A 15,895-nucleotide genomic window follows, 5' to 3' on the forward strand; every position below is an offset into this window, starting at 1 on the left:
TCTCTACGTTTTTCTGATGCAGAGATATGTGATTTGTTACTCGGTTGCTAGGGTAACCCCATCTGGTTGCTAGGCAGTTACCATAGTGATACTAATCAAGTGTCCTTGCCATCCTGATTGAAATAAATCAACCCAGAAGTCTCTCTGATTTTCTGGTGCAGAGATATAGTTACTGCTAAACGGTTGCTAGGGTACTCTGTGTAGTTGCTAGGGAGTGGCTTGGCAGCTGCCAATCATGAATCTCCAAAGGCTGCTTGTCAGTATGAATGATATAAACCAACTCCCATGCCTCTGTGACATTCAGAATGGAAGATATCCCTCTATGGATTTTGGTTGTTAAGGTGCTTGACAATGGTTGCTAGGGAGGTGCTAGGAAGTGTTGATTTGATGCATGATTGGCTGTTTGCTGTCCTGAGTCAAACGAGACCACCCTTGTGTTTCTATGACACTGTGATCCAGAGCTATGTTCAATACAAATCCCTATGCCTTTTCATTTCATGGGCCGTCCTACACCATTATAAGTCAATTGGGGCATTTTTGGGCAGCTCCTGCCCCCAGGGGTGCAACTTTTACCCCATATTGAGGTATGCTCTTACAGAGCCTGCCAGCCTCTTCAAATGTGGCAAATCACACGTTTCTACGAAATCCTCGCTTGGAGCTGTGACGCGTCAAAGTTTGTCTCAATGTTAAGTCTATGGGATTTTTCGGCCGCTTTTTGCCCCTGGGGCAAATACCGTACCTCGATCGCTTATAAAAGTCATAGCACACGTGTCCTCAATAGGCCGTTCGATTTGACACCTCATTCGTGGGTCTACGCCAAACGGTGCGGGACGAGTTAGGTGCCGAAGTTTTGTTAAGAGATATAAAATAAAATAAAATAAAAATAATAAGTATGTGAGATTACAATAGTGATGCTTTGCAAGCACCACTAACTAGATAGGTACATTTCCTGAAGAAAATGTGAGTGGTGCTTGCCGTGGCAAAACTCGTCAAATAGCCTGCTTGAAAAGAACAGAAATTGTGGTCATAAATAAATCAACCCAGAAGTCTGTATAATGTTCTGGTGCAGAAATATGTGATTTGTTAGTAGGTTGCTAGGGTAACCCCATGTGGTTGCTAGGCAGTTACCATAGTGATACTAATCAAGTGTCCTTGCCATCCTGATTGAAATAAGTCAAACCGGAAGTCTGTATGTTTTTGTGATGCAGAGATATGTGATTTGTTACTCGGTTGCTAGGGTAAGCCCATCTGGTTGCTAGGCAGTTACCATAGTGATACTAATGAAGTGTCCTTGCCATCCTGATTGAAATAAGTCAACCCGGAAGTCTCTACGTTTTTCTGATGCAGAGATATGTGATTTGTTACTCGGTTGCTAGGGTAACCCCATCTGGTTGCTAGGCAGTTACCATAGTGATACTAATCAAGTGTCCTTGCCATCCTGATTGAAATAAATCAACCCAGAAGTCTCTCTGATTTTCTGGTGCAGAGATATAGTTACTGCTAAACGGTTGCTAGGGTACTCTGTTTAGTTGCTAGGGAGTGGCTTGGCAGCTGCCAATCATGAATCTCCAAAGGCTGCTTGTCAGTATGAATGATATAAACCAACTCCCATGCCTCTGTGACATTCAGAATGGAAGATATCCCTCTATGGATTTTGGTTGTTAAGGTGCTCGACAATGGTTGCTAGGGAGGGGCTAGGAAGTGTTGATTTGATGCATGATTGGCTGTTTGCTGTCCCGAGTCAAACGAGACCACCCTTGTGTTTCTATGACACTTCTATCCGGAGATATCCCTTTGATCTGTTTCAATAGAAGTCTATGGGACTTGTTGCTAAGGTGCTCTTAATGGTTGCTAGGGCGTGGCTTGATAGCTTCACAATGATCCTGAGAGACTGATTGGTCGTCTGAGTAAAATGAGCCCACCCCTCGTCTCTATGACACTGTGATCCAGAGCTATGTTCAATACAAATCCCTATGCCTTTTCATTTCAGGGGCCGTCCTACACCATTATAAGTCAATTGGGGCATTTTTGGGCAGCTCCTGCCCCCAGGGGTGCAGCTTTTACCCCATATTGAGGTATGCTCTTACAGAGCCTGCCAGCCTCTTCAAATGTGGCAAATCACACGTTTCTACGAAATCCTCGCTTGGAGCTGTGACGCGTCAAAGTTTGTCTCAATGTTAAGTCTATGGGATTTTTCGGCTGCTTTTTTGCCCCTGGGGCAAATACCGTACCCCGATCGCTTATAAAAGTCATAGCACACGTGTCCTCAATAGGCCGTTCGATTTGACACCTCATTCGTGGGTCTACGCCAAACGGTGTGGGACGAGTTAGGTGCCGAAGTTTTGTTAAGAGATATAAAAAATAAGAAAAATAAAAATAACTAGATAGGTACATTTCCTGAAGAAAATGTGAGTGGTGCTTGCCGTGGCAAAACTCGTCAAACAGCATGTTGTAACTGGAAAAGAAAAAAATTATGGTCATAAATAAATCAGCCCAGAAGTCTGTACGATTTTCTGGTGCAGAAATATGTGATTTTTTACTCGGTTGCTAGGGTAAGCCCATGTGGTTGCTATGCAGTTACCAAGGTAATACAATACATGGCTCCTTTCCATCCTGAGTGAAATAAGTCAACCCGGAAGTCTGTAGTGTTTTCTGGTGCAGAGATATGTGATTTGTTACTCGGTTGCTAGGGTAACCCCATCTGGTTGCTAGGCAGTTACCATATTGATACTAATGAAGTGTCCTTGCCATCCTGGTTGAAATAAATCAACCCGGAAGTCTGTACTCTTTTCTGGTGCCGAGATATGTGATTTGTTTCTCGGTTGCTAGGGTAACCCCATCTGGTTGCTAGGCAGTTACCATAGTGATAGTAATCAAGTGTCCTTGCGATCCTGAGTGAAATAAATCAACCCGGAAGTCTGTACTCTTTTCTGGTGCCGAGATATGTGATTTGTTTCTCGGTTGCTAGGGTAACCCCATCTGGTTGCTAGGCAGTTACCATAGTGATAGTAATCAAGTGTCCTTGCGATCCTGAGTGAAATAAATCAACCCGGAAGTCAGTACTATTTTGTGGTGCAGAGATATGTGATTTGTTACTCGGTTGCTAGGGTAACCCCATCTGGTTGCTAGGCAGTTACCATAGTGATAGTAATCAAGTGTCCTTGCCATCCTGATTGAAATAAGTCAACCCAGAAGTATCTACGTTTTCTGATGCAGAGATATGTGATTTGTTACTCGGTTGCTAGGGTAACCCCATGTGGTTGCTAGGCAGTAACCATATTGATACTAATGAAGTGTCCTTGCCATCCTGGTTGAAATAAATCAACCTGGAAGTCTGTACTCTTTTCTGGTGCCGAGATATGTGATTTGTTTCTCGGTTGCTAGGGTAACCCCATCTGGTTGCTAGGCAGTTACCATAGTGATAGTAATGAAGTGTCCTTGCCATCCTGAGTGAAATAAATCAACCCGGAAGTCAGTACTATTTTCTGGTGCAGAGATATGTGATTTGTTACTCGGTTGCTAGGGTAACCCCATCTGGTTGCTAGGCAGTAATCATAGTGATACTAATCAAGTGTCCTTGCCATCCTGATTGAAATAAGTCAACCCGGAAGTCTGTACGTTTTTCTGATGCAGAGATATGTGATTTGTTACTCGGTTGCTAGGGTAAGCTCATGTGGTTGCTAGGCAGTTACCATAGTGATACTAATGAAGTGTCCTTGCCATCCTGATTGAAATAAGTCAACCCGGAAGTCTCTACGTTTTTCTGATGCAGAGATATGTGATTTGTTACTCGGTTGCTAGGGTAACCCCATCTGGTTGCTAGGAAGTTAACATAGTGATACTTATCAAGTGTCCTTGCCATCCTGATTGAAATAAGTCAACCCGGAAGTCTCTATGTTTTTGTGATGCAGAGATATGTGATTTGTTACTCGGTTGCTAGGGTAAGCCCATCTGGTTGCTAGGCAGTTACCATAGTGATACTAATGAAGTGTCCTTGCCATCCTGATTGAAATAAGTCAACCCGGAAGTCTCTACGTTTTTCTGATGCAGAGATATGTGATTTGTTACTCGGTTGCTAGGGTAACCCCATCTGGTTGCTAGGCAGTTAACATAGTGATACTTATCAAGTCTCCTTGCCATCCTGATTGAAATAAATCAACCCAGAAGTCTCTCTGATTTTCTGGTGCAGAGATATAGTTACTGCTAAACGGTTGCTAGGGTACTCTGTGTAGTTGCTAGGGAGTGGCTTGGCAGCTGCCAATCATGAATCTCCAAAGGCTGCTTGTCAGTATGAATGATATAAACCAACTCCCATGCCTCTGTGACATTCAGAATGGAAGATATCCCTCTATGGATTTTGGTTGTTAAGGTGCTCGACAATGGTTGCTAGGGAGGGGCTAGGAAGTGTTGAAGTGATGCATGATTGGCTGTTTGCTGTCCCGAGTCAAACGAGACCACCCTTGTGTTTCTATGACACTTCTATCCGGAGATATCCCTTTGATCTTTTTCAATAGAAGTCGATGGGACTTGTTGCTAAGGTGCTCTTAATGGTTGCTAGGGCGTGGCTTGATAGCTTCACAATGATCCAGAGAGACTGATTGGTTGTCTGAGTAAAATGAGCCCACCCCCTCGTCTCTATGACACTGTGATCCAGAGCTATGTTCAATACAAATCCCTATGCCTTTTCATTTCATGGGCCGTCCTACACCATTATAAGTCAATTGGGGCATTTTTGGGCAGCTCCTGCCCCCCAGGGGTGCAACTTTTACCCCATATTGAGGTATGCTCTTACAGAGCCTGCCAGCCTCTTCAAATGTGGCAAATCACACGTTTCTACTGAAATCCTCGCTTGGAGCTGTGACGCGTCAAAGTTTGTCTCAATGTTAAGTCTATGGGATTTTTCGGCCGCTTTTTTGCCCCTGGGGCAAATACCGTACTCCGATCGCTTATAAAAGTCATAGCACATGTGTCCTCAATAGGCCGTTCGATTTGACACCTCATTCGTGGGTCTACGCCAAACGGTGCGGGACGAGTTAGGTGCCGAAGTTTTGTTAAGAGATATAAAAATAAAAATAAAAATAAAAATAAAAAGTATAATAATAAGTATGTGAGATTACAATAGTGATGCTTTGCAAGCACCACTAATAAAAACTAGATAGGTACATTTCCTGAAGAAAATGTGAGTGGTGCTTGTCGTGGCAAAACTCGTCAAACAGCATGCTATAACTTGAAAAGAACAAAAATTATGGTCATAAATAAATGAAACCAGAAGTCTGTACGATTTTCTGGTGCAGAAATATGTGATTTGTTACTCGGTTGCTAGGGTAAGCCCAAGTGGTTGCTATGCAGTTACCAAGGTAATACAACACATGGCTCCTTTCCATCCTGAGTGAAATAAGTCAACCCGGAAGTCTGTAGTGTTTTCTGGTGCAGAGATATGTGATTTGTTACTCGGTTGCTAGGGTAACCCCATCTGGTTGCTAGGCAGTTACCATAGTGATAGTAATCAGGTCTCCTTGCCATCCTGAGTGAAATAAACCAACCCAGAAGTCTGTACGTTTTTCTGATGCAGAGATATGTGATTTGTTACTTGGTTGCTAGGGTAACCCCATATGGTTGCTAGGCAGTTACCATAGTGATAGTAATGAAGTCTCCTTGCCATCCTGAGTGAAATAAGTCAACCCGGAAATCTCTACAAATTTCTGGTGGAAAGATATGTGATTTGTTACTCGGTTGCTAGGTTAACCCCATCTGGTTTCTAGGCAGTTACCATAGTGATACTAATCAAGTCTCCTGGCCATCCTGATTAAAATAAATCAACCCAGAATTCTCTTCAATTTTCTGGTGCAGAGATATGTGATTTGTTACTCGGTTGCTAGGGTAACCCCTCCTTGTTGCTAGGCAGTTACCATAGTGATCATAATCAAGTGTCTTTGCCATCCTGATTGAAATAAACCAACCCAGAAGTATCTACGTTTTTCTGATGCAGAGATATGTGATTTGTTACTTGGTTGCTAGGGTAACCCCATATGGTTGCTAGGCAGTTACCATAGTGATACTAATGAAGTCTCCTTGCCATCCTGAGTAAAATAAGTCAACCCGGAAGTCTCTACTGTTTTCTAGTGCAGAGATATGTGATTTGTTACTCGGTTGCTAGGGTAACCCCATCTGGTTGCTAGGCAGTTACCATAGTGATAGTAATCAAGTGTCCTTGCCATCCTGAGTGAAATAAATCAACCCAGAGGTCTGTGATATTTTCTGGTGCAGAGATATGTGATTTGTTACTTGGTTGCTAGGGTAACCCCATCTGGTTGCTAGGCAGTTACCATAGTGATAGTAATAAAGTGTCCTTGCCATCCTGAATGAAATAAATCAACCCAGAGGTCTGTACTATTTTGTGGTGCAGAGATATGTGATTTGTTACTCGGTTGCTAGGGTAACCCCATCTGGTTGCTAGGCAGTTACCATAGTGATACTAATCAAGTGTCCTTGCCAGCCTGATTGAAATAAGTCAACCCGGAAGTCTCTATGTTTTTGTGATGCAGAGATATGTGATTTGTTACTCGGTTGCTAGGGTAAGCCCATCTGGTTGCTAGGCAGTTACCATAGTGATACTAATGAAGTGTCCTTTCCATCCTGATTGAAATAAGTCAACCCGGAAGTCTCTACGTTTTTCTGATGCAGAGATATGTGATTTGTTACTCGGTTGCTAGGGTAACCCCATCTGGTTGCTAGGCAGTTACCATAGTGATACTAATCAAGTCTCCTTGCCATCCTGATTGAAATAAATCAACCCAGAAGTCTCTCTGATTTTCTGGTGCAGAGATATAGTTACTGCTAAACGGTTGCTAGGGTACTCTGTTTAGTTGCTAGGGAGTGGCTTGGCAGCTGCCAATCATGAATCTCCAAAGGCTGCTTGTCAGTATGAATGATATAAACCAACTCCCATGCCTCTGTGACATTCAGAATGGAAGATATCCCTCTATGGATTTTGGTTGTTAAGGTGCTCGACAATGGTTGCTAGGGAGGGGCTAGGAAGTGTTGATTTGATGCATGATTGGCTGTTTGCTGTCCCGAGTCAAACGAGACCACCCTTGTGTTTCTATGACACTTCTATCCGGAGATATCCCTTTGATATGTTTCAATAGAAGTCTATGGGACTTGTTGCTAAGGTGCTCTTAATGGTTGCTAGGGCGTGGCTTGATAGCTTCACAATGATCCTGAGAGACTGATTGGTCGTCTGAGTAAAATGAGCCCACCCCCTCGTCTCTATGACACTGTGATCCAGAGCTATGTTCAATACAAATCCCTATGCCTTTTCATTTCATGGGCCGTCCTACACCATTATAAGTCAATTGGGGCATTTTTGGGCAGCTCCTGCCCCCCAGGGGTGCAACTTTTACCCCATATTGAGGTATGCTCTTACAGAGCCTGCCAGCCTCTTCAAATGTGGCAAATCACACGTTTCTACGAAATCCTCGCTTGGAGCTGTGACGCGTCAAAGTTTGTCTCAATGTTAAGTCTATGTGATTTTTCGGCCGCTTTTTTGCCCCTGGGGCAAATACCGTACCTCGATCACTTATAAAAGTCATAGCACACGTGTCCTCAATAGGCCGTTCGATTTGACACCTCATTCGTGGGTCTACGCCAAACGGTGCGGGACGAGTTAGGTGCCGAAGTTTTGTTAAGAGATATAAAAATAAAAATAAAAATAAAAACTAGATGGGTACATTTCCTGAAGAAAATGTGAGTGGTGCTTGCCGTGGCAAAACTCGTCAAACAGCATGTTGTAACTTGAAAATAACAAAAATTATGGTCATAAATAAACCAACCCAGAAATGTGTACGATGTTCTGGTGCAGAAATATGTGATTTGTTACTCGGTTGCTAGGGTAAGCCCGTGTGGTTGCTATGCAGTTACCAAGGTAATACAATACATGGCTCCTTTCCATCCTGAGTGAAATAAGTCAACCCGGAAGTCTGTAGTGTGTTCTGGTGCAGAGATATGTGATATGTTGCTCGGTTGCTAGGGTAACTCCATCTGGTTGCTAGGCAGTTACCATAGTGATACTAATCAAGTCTCCTGGCCATCCTGATTAAAATAAATCAACCCGGAAGTCTCTATGTTTTTGTGATGCAGAGATATGTGATTTGTTACTCGGTTGCTAGGGTAACCCCATCTGGTTGCTAGGCAGATACCATAGTGATACTAATCAAGTGTCCTTGCCATCCTTATTGAAATAAGTCAACCCGGAAGTCTCTACGCTTTTCTGATGCAGAGATATGTGATTTGTTACTCGGTTGCTAGGGTAAGCCCATCTGGTTGCTAGGCAGTTACCATAGTGATACTAATGAAGTCTCCTTGCCATCCTGATTGAAATAAGTCAACCCGGAAGTCTCTATGTTTTTGTGATGCAGAGATATGTGATTTGTTACTCGGTTGCTAGGGTAAGCCCATCTGGTTGCTAGGCAGTTACCATAGTGATACTAATGAAGTGTCCTTGCCATCCTGATTGAAATAAGTCAACCCGAAGTCTCTACGCTTTTCTGATGCAGAGATATGTGATTTGTTACTCGGTTGCTAGGGTAACCCCATCTGGTTGCTAGGCAGTTAACATAGTGATACTTATCAAGTCTCCTTGCCATCCTGATTGAAATAAATCAACCCAGAAGTCTCTCTGATTTTCTGGTGCAGAGATATAGTTACTGCTAAACGGTTGCTAGGGTACTCTGTGTAGTTGCTAGGGAGTGGCTTGGCAGCTGCCAATCATGAATCTCCAAAGGCTGCTTGTCAGTATGAATGATATAAACCAACTCCCATGCCTCTGTGACATTCAGAATGGAAGATATCCCTCTATGGATTTTGGTTGTTAAGGTGCTCGACAATGGTTGCTAGGGAGGGGCTAGGAAGTGTTGAAGTGATGCATGATTGGCTGTTTGCTGTCCCGAGTCAAACGAGACCACCCTTGTGTTTCTATGACACTTCTATCCGGAGATATCCCTTTGATCTTTTTCAATAGAAGTCTATGGGACTTGTTGCTAAGGTGCTCTTAATGGTTGCTAGGGCGTGGCTTGATAGCTTCACAATGATCCAGAGAGACTGATTGGTTGTCTGAGTAAAATGAGCCCACCCCTCGTCTCTATGACACTGTGATCCAGAGCTATGTTCAATACAAATCCCTATGCCTTTTCATTTCATGGGCCGTCCTACACCATTATAAGTCAATTGGGGCATTTTTGGGCAGCTCCTGCCCCCAGGGGTGCAACTTTTACCCCATATTGAGGTATGCTCTTACAGAGCCTGCCAGCCTCTTCAAATGTGGCAAATCACACGTTTCTACGAAATCCTCGCTTGGAGCTGTGACGCGTCAAAGTTTGTCTCAATGTTAAGTCTATGGGATTTTTCGGCCGCTTTTTTGCCCCTGGGGCAAATACCGTACCCCCGATCGCTTATAAAAGTCATAGCACACGTGTCCTCAATAGGCCGTTCGATTTGATACCTCATTCGTGGGTCTACCAAACGGTCGGGACGAGTTAGGTGCGAGTTTTGTTAAGAGATATAATAAAATAAAAATAAAAAGTATAATAAGTATGTGAGATTACAATAGTGATGCTTTGCAAGCACCACTAATAAAAATAAAAATAATAAGTATGTGAGATTACAATAGTGATGCTTTGCAAGCACCACTAATAAGTATGTGAGATTACAATAGTGATGCTTTGCAAGCACCACTAATAAGTATGTGAGATTACAATAGTGATGCTTTGCAAGCACCACTAATAAGTATGTGAGATTACAATAGTGATGCTTTGCAAGCACCACTAATAATAACTAGATAGGTACATTTCCTGAAGAAAATGTGAGTGGTGCTTGCCGTGGCAAAACTCGTCAAATAGCCTGCTTGAAAAGAACAGAAATTGTGGTCATAAATAAATCAACCCAGAAGTCTGTGTAATGTTCTGGTGCAGAAATATGTGATTTGTTAGTAGGTTGCTAGGGTAACCCCATGTGGTTGCTAGGCAGTTACCATAGTGATACTAATCAAGTGTCCTTGCCATCCTGATTGAAATAAGTCAAACCGAAGTCTGTATGTTTTTGTGATGCAGAGATATGTGATTTGTTACTCGGTTGCTAGGGTAAGCCCATCTGGTTGCTAGGCAGTTACCATAGTGATACTAATGAAGTCTCCTTTCCATCCTGATTGAAATAAGTCAACCCGGAAGTCTCTACGTTTTTCTGATGCAGAGATATGTGATTTGTTACTCGGTTGCTAGGGTAACCCCATCTGGTTGCTAGGCAGTTACCATAGTGATACTAATCAAGTGTCCTTGCCATCCTGATTGAAATAAATCAACCCAGAAGTCTCTCTGATTTTCTGGTGCAGAGATATAGTTACTGCTAAACGGTTGCTAGGGTACTCTGTTTAGTTGCTAGGGAGTGGCTTGGCAGCTGCCAATCATGAATCTCCAAAGGCTGCTTGTCAGTATGAATGATATAAACCAACTCCCATGCCTCTGTGACATTCAGAATGGAAGATATCCCTCTATGGATTTTGGTTGTTAAGGTGCTCGACAATGGTTGCTAGGGAGGGGCTAGGAAGTGTTGATTTGATGCATGATTGGCTGTTTGCTGTCCCGAGTCAAACGAGACCACCCTTGTGTTTCTATGACACTTCTATCCGGAGATATCCCTTTGATATGTTTCAATAGAAGTCTATGGGACTTGTTGCTAAGGTGCTCTTAATGGTTGCTAGGGCGTGGCTTGATAGCTTCACAATGATCCTGAGAGACTGATTGGTCGTCTGAGTAAAATGAGCCCACCCCCTCGTCTCTATGACACTGTGATCCAGAGCTATGTTCAATACAAATCCCTATGCCTTTTCATTTCATGGGCCGTCCTACACCATTATAAGTCAATTGGGGCATTTTTGGGCAGCTCCTGCCCCCAGGGGTGCAACTTTTACCCCATATTGAGGTATGCTCTTACAGAGCCTGCCAGCCTCTTCAAATGTGGCAAATCACACGTTTCTACTGAAATCCTCGCTTGGAGCTGTGACGCGTCAAAGTTTGTCTCAATGTTAAGTCTATGTGATTTTTCGGCCGCTTTTTTGCCCCTGGGGCAAATACCGTACTCCGATCGCTTATAAAAGTCATAGCACACGTGTCCTCAATAGGCCGCTCGATTTGACACCTCATTCGTGGGTCTACGGCAAACGGTGCGGGACGAGTTAGGTGCCGAAGTTTTGTTAAGAGATATAAAAATAAAAAAATAAAAATAAAAATAATAAGTATGTGAGATTACAATAGTGATGCTTTGCAAGCACCACTAATAATAAGTTTAAATAGAATTTCAGTAAGTTGGCTCTCACAAGCCAACTTAATAATAAGTTTAAATAGGATTTCAGTAAGTTGGCTCTCACAAGCCAACTTAATAAGTTTAAATAGGATTTCAGTAAGTTGGCTCTCACAAGCCAACTTAATAATAATAAGTTTAAAAATACGATTTGGCTTTCACAAGCCAACTTAATAATAAGTTTAAATAGGATTTCAGTAAGTTGGCTCTCACAAGCCAACTTAATAAGTTTAAATAGGATTTCAGTAAGTTGGCTCTCACAAGCCAACTTAATAATAATAAGTTTAAATAATACGATTTGGCTTTCACAAGCCAACTTAATAATAAGTTTAAATAGTCAGTAAGTTGGCTCTCAAGCCAACTTAATAAGTTTAAATAGATTTCAGTAAGTTGGCTCTCACAAGCCAACTTAATAATAAGTTTAAATAGAATTTCAGTAAGTTGGCTCTCACAAGCCAACTTAATAATAATAATAATAATAAGTTTAAATAGGATTTCAGTAAGTTGGCTTTCACAAGCCAACTTAATAATAATAAGTATGGCGAATAACAATAGTGATGCCTTGCCTTTGGCAAGCACCACTAATTAAGGACACCTAATATAAAGTATGACCAGTTATTTCAATATTCATTAATGTGTGTGTAATTATGTTACAGGCTGCAGTTAAAACAAGCGTGTAATTATTTTACAAAAATACTGAATAAATGCTTGGGAACTGGAGCTTTGGGAAAGTAGGTCAGTGTTCACTGTGAAGATCTCAAATCAATAAAAACACAGAGAACATGCCTATAGAGATGTGTCATGATTTTCACCAAGCTTTGAATAGAAACCCACTTTGGTGTGTGCGTGTTCGTGTGTGTGTGTGTGTGTGTGTGTGTGTGTGTAGTGTACCTTATCTCCCTCTTCGAGGTTCATGGCATTGGAGAATGGGATCTCAGCTTTAAACATCTTTCTGCAGTGCATAAGCTGTACCAGTAAATAACACACAGTCTTAAACTTCATCTTTTTTGCAGGTTTGATGTCTGATAGTATCAGACCCGGAAAAATCTAGAAACAAGCAAAAAACAAACTGAATTAGAGCAAATGCATCCAATAAATCTATAAGTAAATAGGTCTATTCTGACTAAAGATGGCTGCTGAAAACATTGTATGCATTATGGGCTTATAAACATTTCAGAATATGTGATAATGTTAAAATCCTTATGAGATCATTTTAATCATGTTCAATAAGTTGATTATGATGCCATCATTCTGAACAAATCTTTGACACATTCAACACAACTTCACATATACAATACAGTAATACAACACATATCCAGTAGTATTGCTATAGTTTTAGACCTGCTGTCTTCTCGTGCTTTTATGCATGTTTTTTTTAACATAAAACAAATAATTATGTATGTTGTACTCTGTAGTCTTGTGATGGTGTGTTGTAATGATTTACAGGCATAAATAAATCACACACACCTTCCTGCGGTGAGACGGTACTATGAAGAAGGTCTCTATGTCATGTTTGAGCAGGAAGGAGTGTCTTTCTCGACCGTTTCCTGGTTCCACCTCATAATCTCCATTCAGACACTCCAGCGTTGAGCGTGTGATGTGAACTTTCCTGCAAACAAAGCCCCACTTCATTAAGAGCCTCAACCAAAAATGTAGGAAACCTAATGGAGGAAAACATGTCCACCATTAGGCCTGAAATCATACACATGTCATGGCAAAAAGGGCTCAGAAAGTAAAGTTGGTTCTGTGAGAAGCTCTAGCAGCATTTCTTTACAGATGACACTTGCTTTTATGGTTTGTCAGAAATGACAGCCATGACACACAAATGTGTGACTTAAATGTGCACTCAGTAATTTTTTCCTCATTATAAAAGATTTACTCCTAAAGAAATGAACTGTAATTTTGAAACATATGAATAAAATGATGATGACTCACATGAAATCAGGACTCTTGTCATATCAGTAACCTTTGAAAAATTTTATTCTACACGGAAAGGGTCTCCTCATGGGGACTGCCATGTTAAGATCACATGATCAGCCAAACACTACTTGATTTATTTCAGTAACCGGCTTGCTATTGGACACTTTCATTCATGGATTACTCATGGAAATGAATCATGGCTGATTGTGAATAGCGAATTTCTACAACAGCATCTTTAACTGAAAACATTTGCACTTGAACTTGATGCTGCATCCACACCACTAATTAAGACTCACATACTGAGAAAATCCAAGACTACATATTAAAAAGAATTACGGAGTGAAAAGATACTTTTTGGGGCCAGTGTATTTGAGTTAATTGATATATGACAAGTTAGATAATTACATAAGAGCTGGTCAAAGCATTCTATTGAGTTTGGTTAGGGAAAATACTCACCCAGGCAGTCCGCCTGCTTCCGTCATATTGGCCAGCGTCACGTCATTGGACCACACGTCATACTGCCACTTTCGTAGACCCAACACCCCACAGAGCACACGACCTGTGTGCAGTCCCACACGCATGTTCAGATCCACCGCTGTAGCTTCAGACACTGACCTGTTGAGTGGGTCACTCAAGTCTTTAAGCATAATAAAATAAAACATAATTTCAGTAATTAAAAGAGAGGACTATGATAAACATTGTTTGTAGTTCTCTGAATTGTAGAGTTGTTGCTAGCAGAGATTTACGTTTCGTTGCATGTACAGTAAACAACACTTTTGTATCTTTCACTGCTAAAATTGTATTTTATATTGAAGAGAGCACACTGACTTCTGTTCTGCATGATAAAAGGATAAAGCTGATCTTTTGCACTTCCTCCATCACACACCAGATGCAACATAGATTTTACTTGCATTCATTTTACTATTACTATGACTCATATTTCCAGTTAGTGATTTGAACAAATCCTTAAGTATTAAACTTTAACAAGTTACAAGTACAAGTTACTAACAAAAAGTAGCTCACAACATTTAGATATTGTATTTAGATACAGCTTCTGACCAATCCTGTCATAACAAATGGCCCTGCCACCATCTGACATGCGATAGCTATTACAATGACAGCCTATGGGAGCAATGTGTGTTTGAGTACTTCTAAATGGGAGGAGCTCAGCAAAGGGTCAATTGGACAATATTATTTAACCTAGTGTGACCCCACATCCTCATGCAGGTACATTGTGGCTTGGCTTCCTTATCTGGTATGCATAATTTAATTTAATTTAAAACAACTGATCTCAGTTCAGGACAATCTGTGCTGTCATATGACAAAACAACATGTTGCCGATCTCAGTAAAGTTTGTCTATGGGAGAAACGCCAACAAAATAACATCTAGTAAGAAAGATAATTAAGTTTTTATATTGAAACCTGTTTGTATCAAAATAGTAACATCTCTAGTTTCATCCAATATTTGTATACTGCCAGCGATTTATTGATGACCTCCTGCAAGGAGAATGAGCCTTACTAACCACAGAAATCTTCTATTCACTGTAAATTAAAACTGAGAATCAATGGGTCCATCCAAAAGGTGAAAGTATTGCTTTCAGAGGCTTTATATGGACATGGGATAATGGTAATCATTTCATAGATTCATAATTTATAAGGTAAAATATTATTTTAACATGATAGGCAGTGATTGGACGATGCTAGCCATTACTTTTAATCAGAATTAATTATGCTAATTCCTGATTGGTAAAATGCGTCAGTACTGGCTATCACGTGTTTGTTTGACAGTACAAAGAGAGAGCATTGAGATTTTGTTGCCAAAAAACTTTGTAGTGTAAAAGTCAAATCAAGTAATTTTTTTTTATTTCTATAGTTTTTTTTTTTTGTCCTTTTCCCAATACACATTTTTCCAAAGCAGCTTTACATAAAATCAGCTGTTATGTCTGTAACGTCTCAAAAACTGAAATGAATAAACAACACTCCTGGAAACAAACAATTAGTTAAAAAAAAAAAAAAAAGGTCAACCGATGGTAGGTTTTGCAGATACCGATAACTAAGGTAGCTGTCAGATGATAGTTTGCAAAATCAATATTATGAATTAAAACTTTACACTTAATGTATAATAGTGCTGAACTTTAGTAACTATCACATTCCATGGGAATAGTTCTCCCACACTGGTACCTTCTTCAAAGCCTTTGCCATCAGAATTTAATTAAACTCAAGTCTTGTCTTTTGAAATGTATTTTTTGAATATTATTGTAATATATATGCTGTCTTTTATGTTTACAAAAATTTTAAAATGTAATTTTAAATCATTGTAATATCATTGCAATGTATATGCTGTCTTTTATGTTTACAAACTTCTTAATTTTTAATAGAACTCTTTATTTTGAAATAGTTTTAGTTCTTGGTCTTCTCTCTGTTCTCTATGCTCCCCTTGATTTATCCCAGAGGCCTGCACCATGAAGGTCGCTGAATGAACTCACAAATTGAAACCAGTCCAGTCAGGCTTAATTGGTACCATGATGCAGCTCATCAACTTTCTCTGTCAACACAGGCTTCAATCCTGAATTTAAGATTCAACATCAACATAAGATTTAAGATTCAACATCCTCAGCTGCCT

At 40.7% G+C, this 15,895-nt stretch overlaps 1 protein-coding gene across 1 annotated transcript in view; it reads right to left on the reverse strand.

Annotated features, from left to right (window-relative positions):
- Window positions 1-15,895, reverse strand: part of LOC127644621 (adenylate cyclase type 1-like) — a 180,396-nt gene that overhangs the window by 90,574 nt on the left and 73,927 nt on the right. Inside the window, exons 7-9 of the mRNA XM_052127887.1 lie at window positions 13,729-13,887; window positions 12,820-12,961; window positions 12,244-12,399 (exon numbers count right to left, since the gene is read on the reverse strand). Of these exons, the coding sequence (XP_051983847.1) occupies window positions 12,244-12,399; window positions 12,820-12,961; window positions 13,729-13,887 (457 nt within the window). The remainder of the gene's footprint in view (window positions 1-12,243; window positions 12,400-12,819; window positions 12,962-13,728; window positions 13,888-15,895) is intronic.

This window comes from Xyrauchen texanus, chromosome 6 (genome assembly GCF_025860055.1).
Source record: "Xyrauchen texanus isolate HMW12.3.18 chromosome 6, RBS_HiC_50CHRs, whole genome shotgun sequence".
Lineage (NCBI taxonomy): Eukaryota > Metazoa > Chordata > Actinopteri > Cypriniformes > Catostomidae > Xyrauchen > Xyrauchen texanus.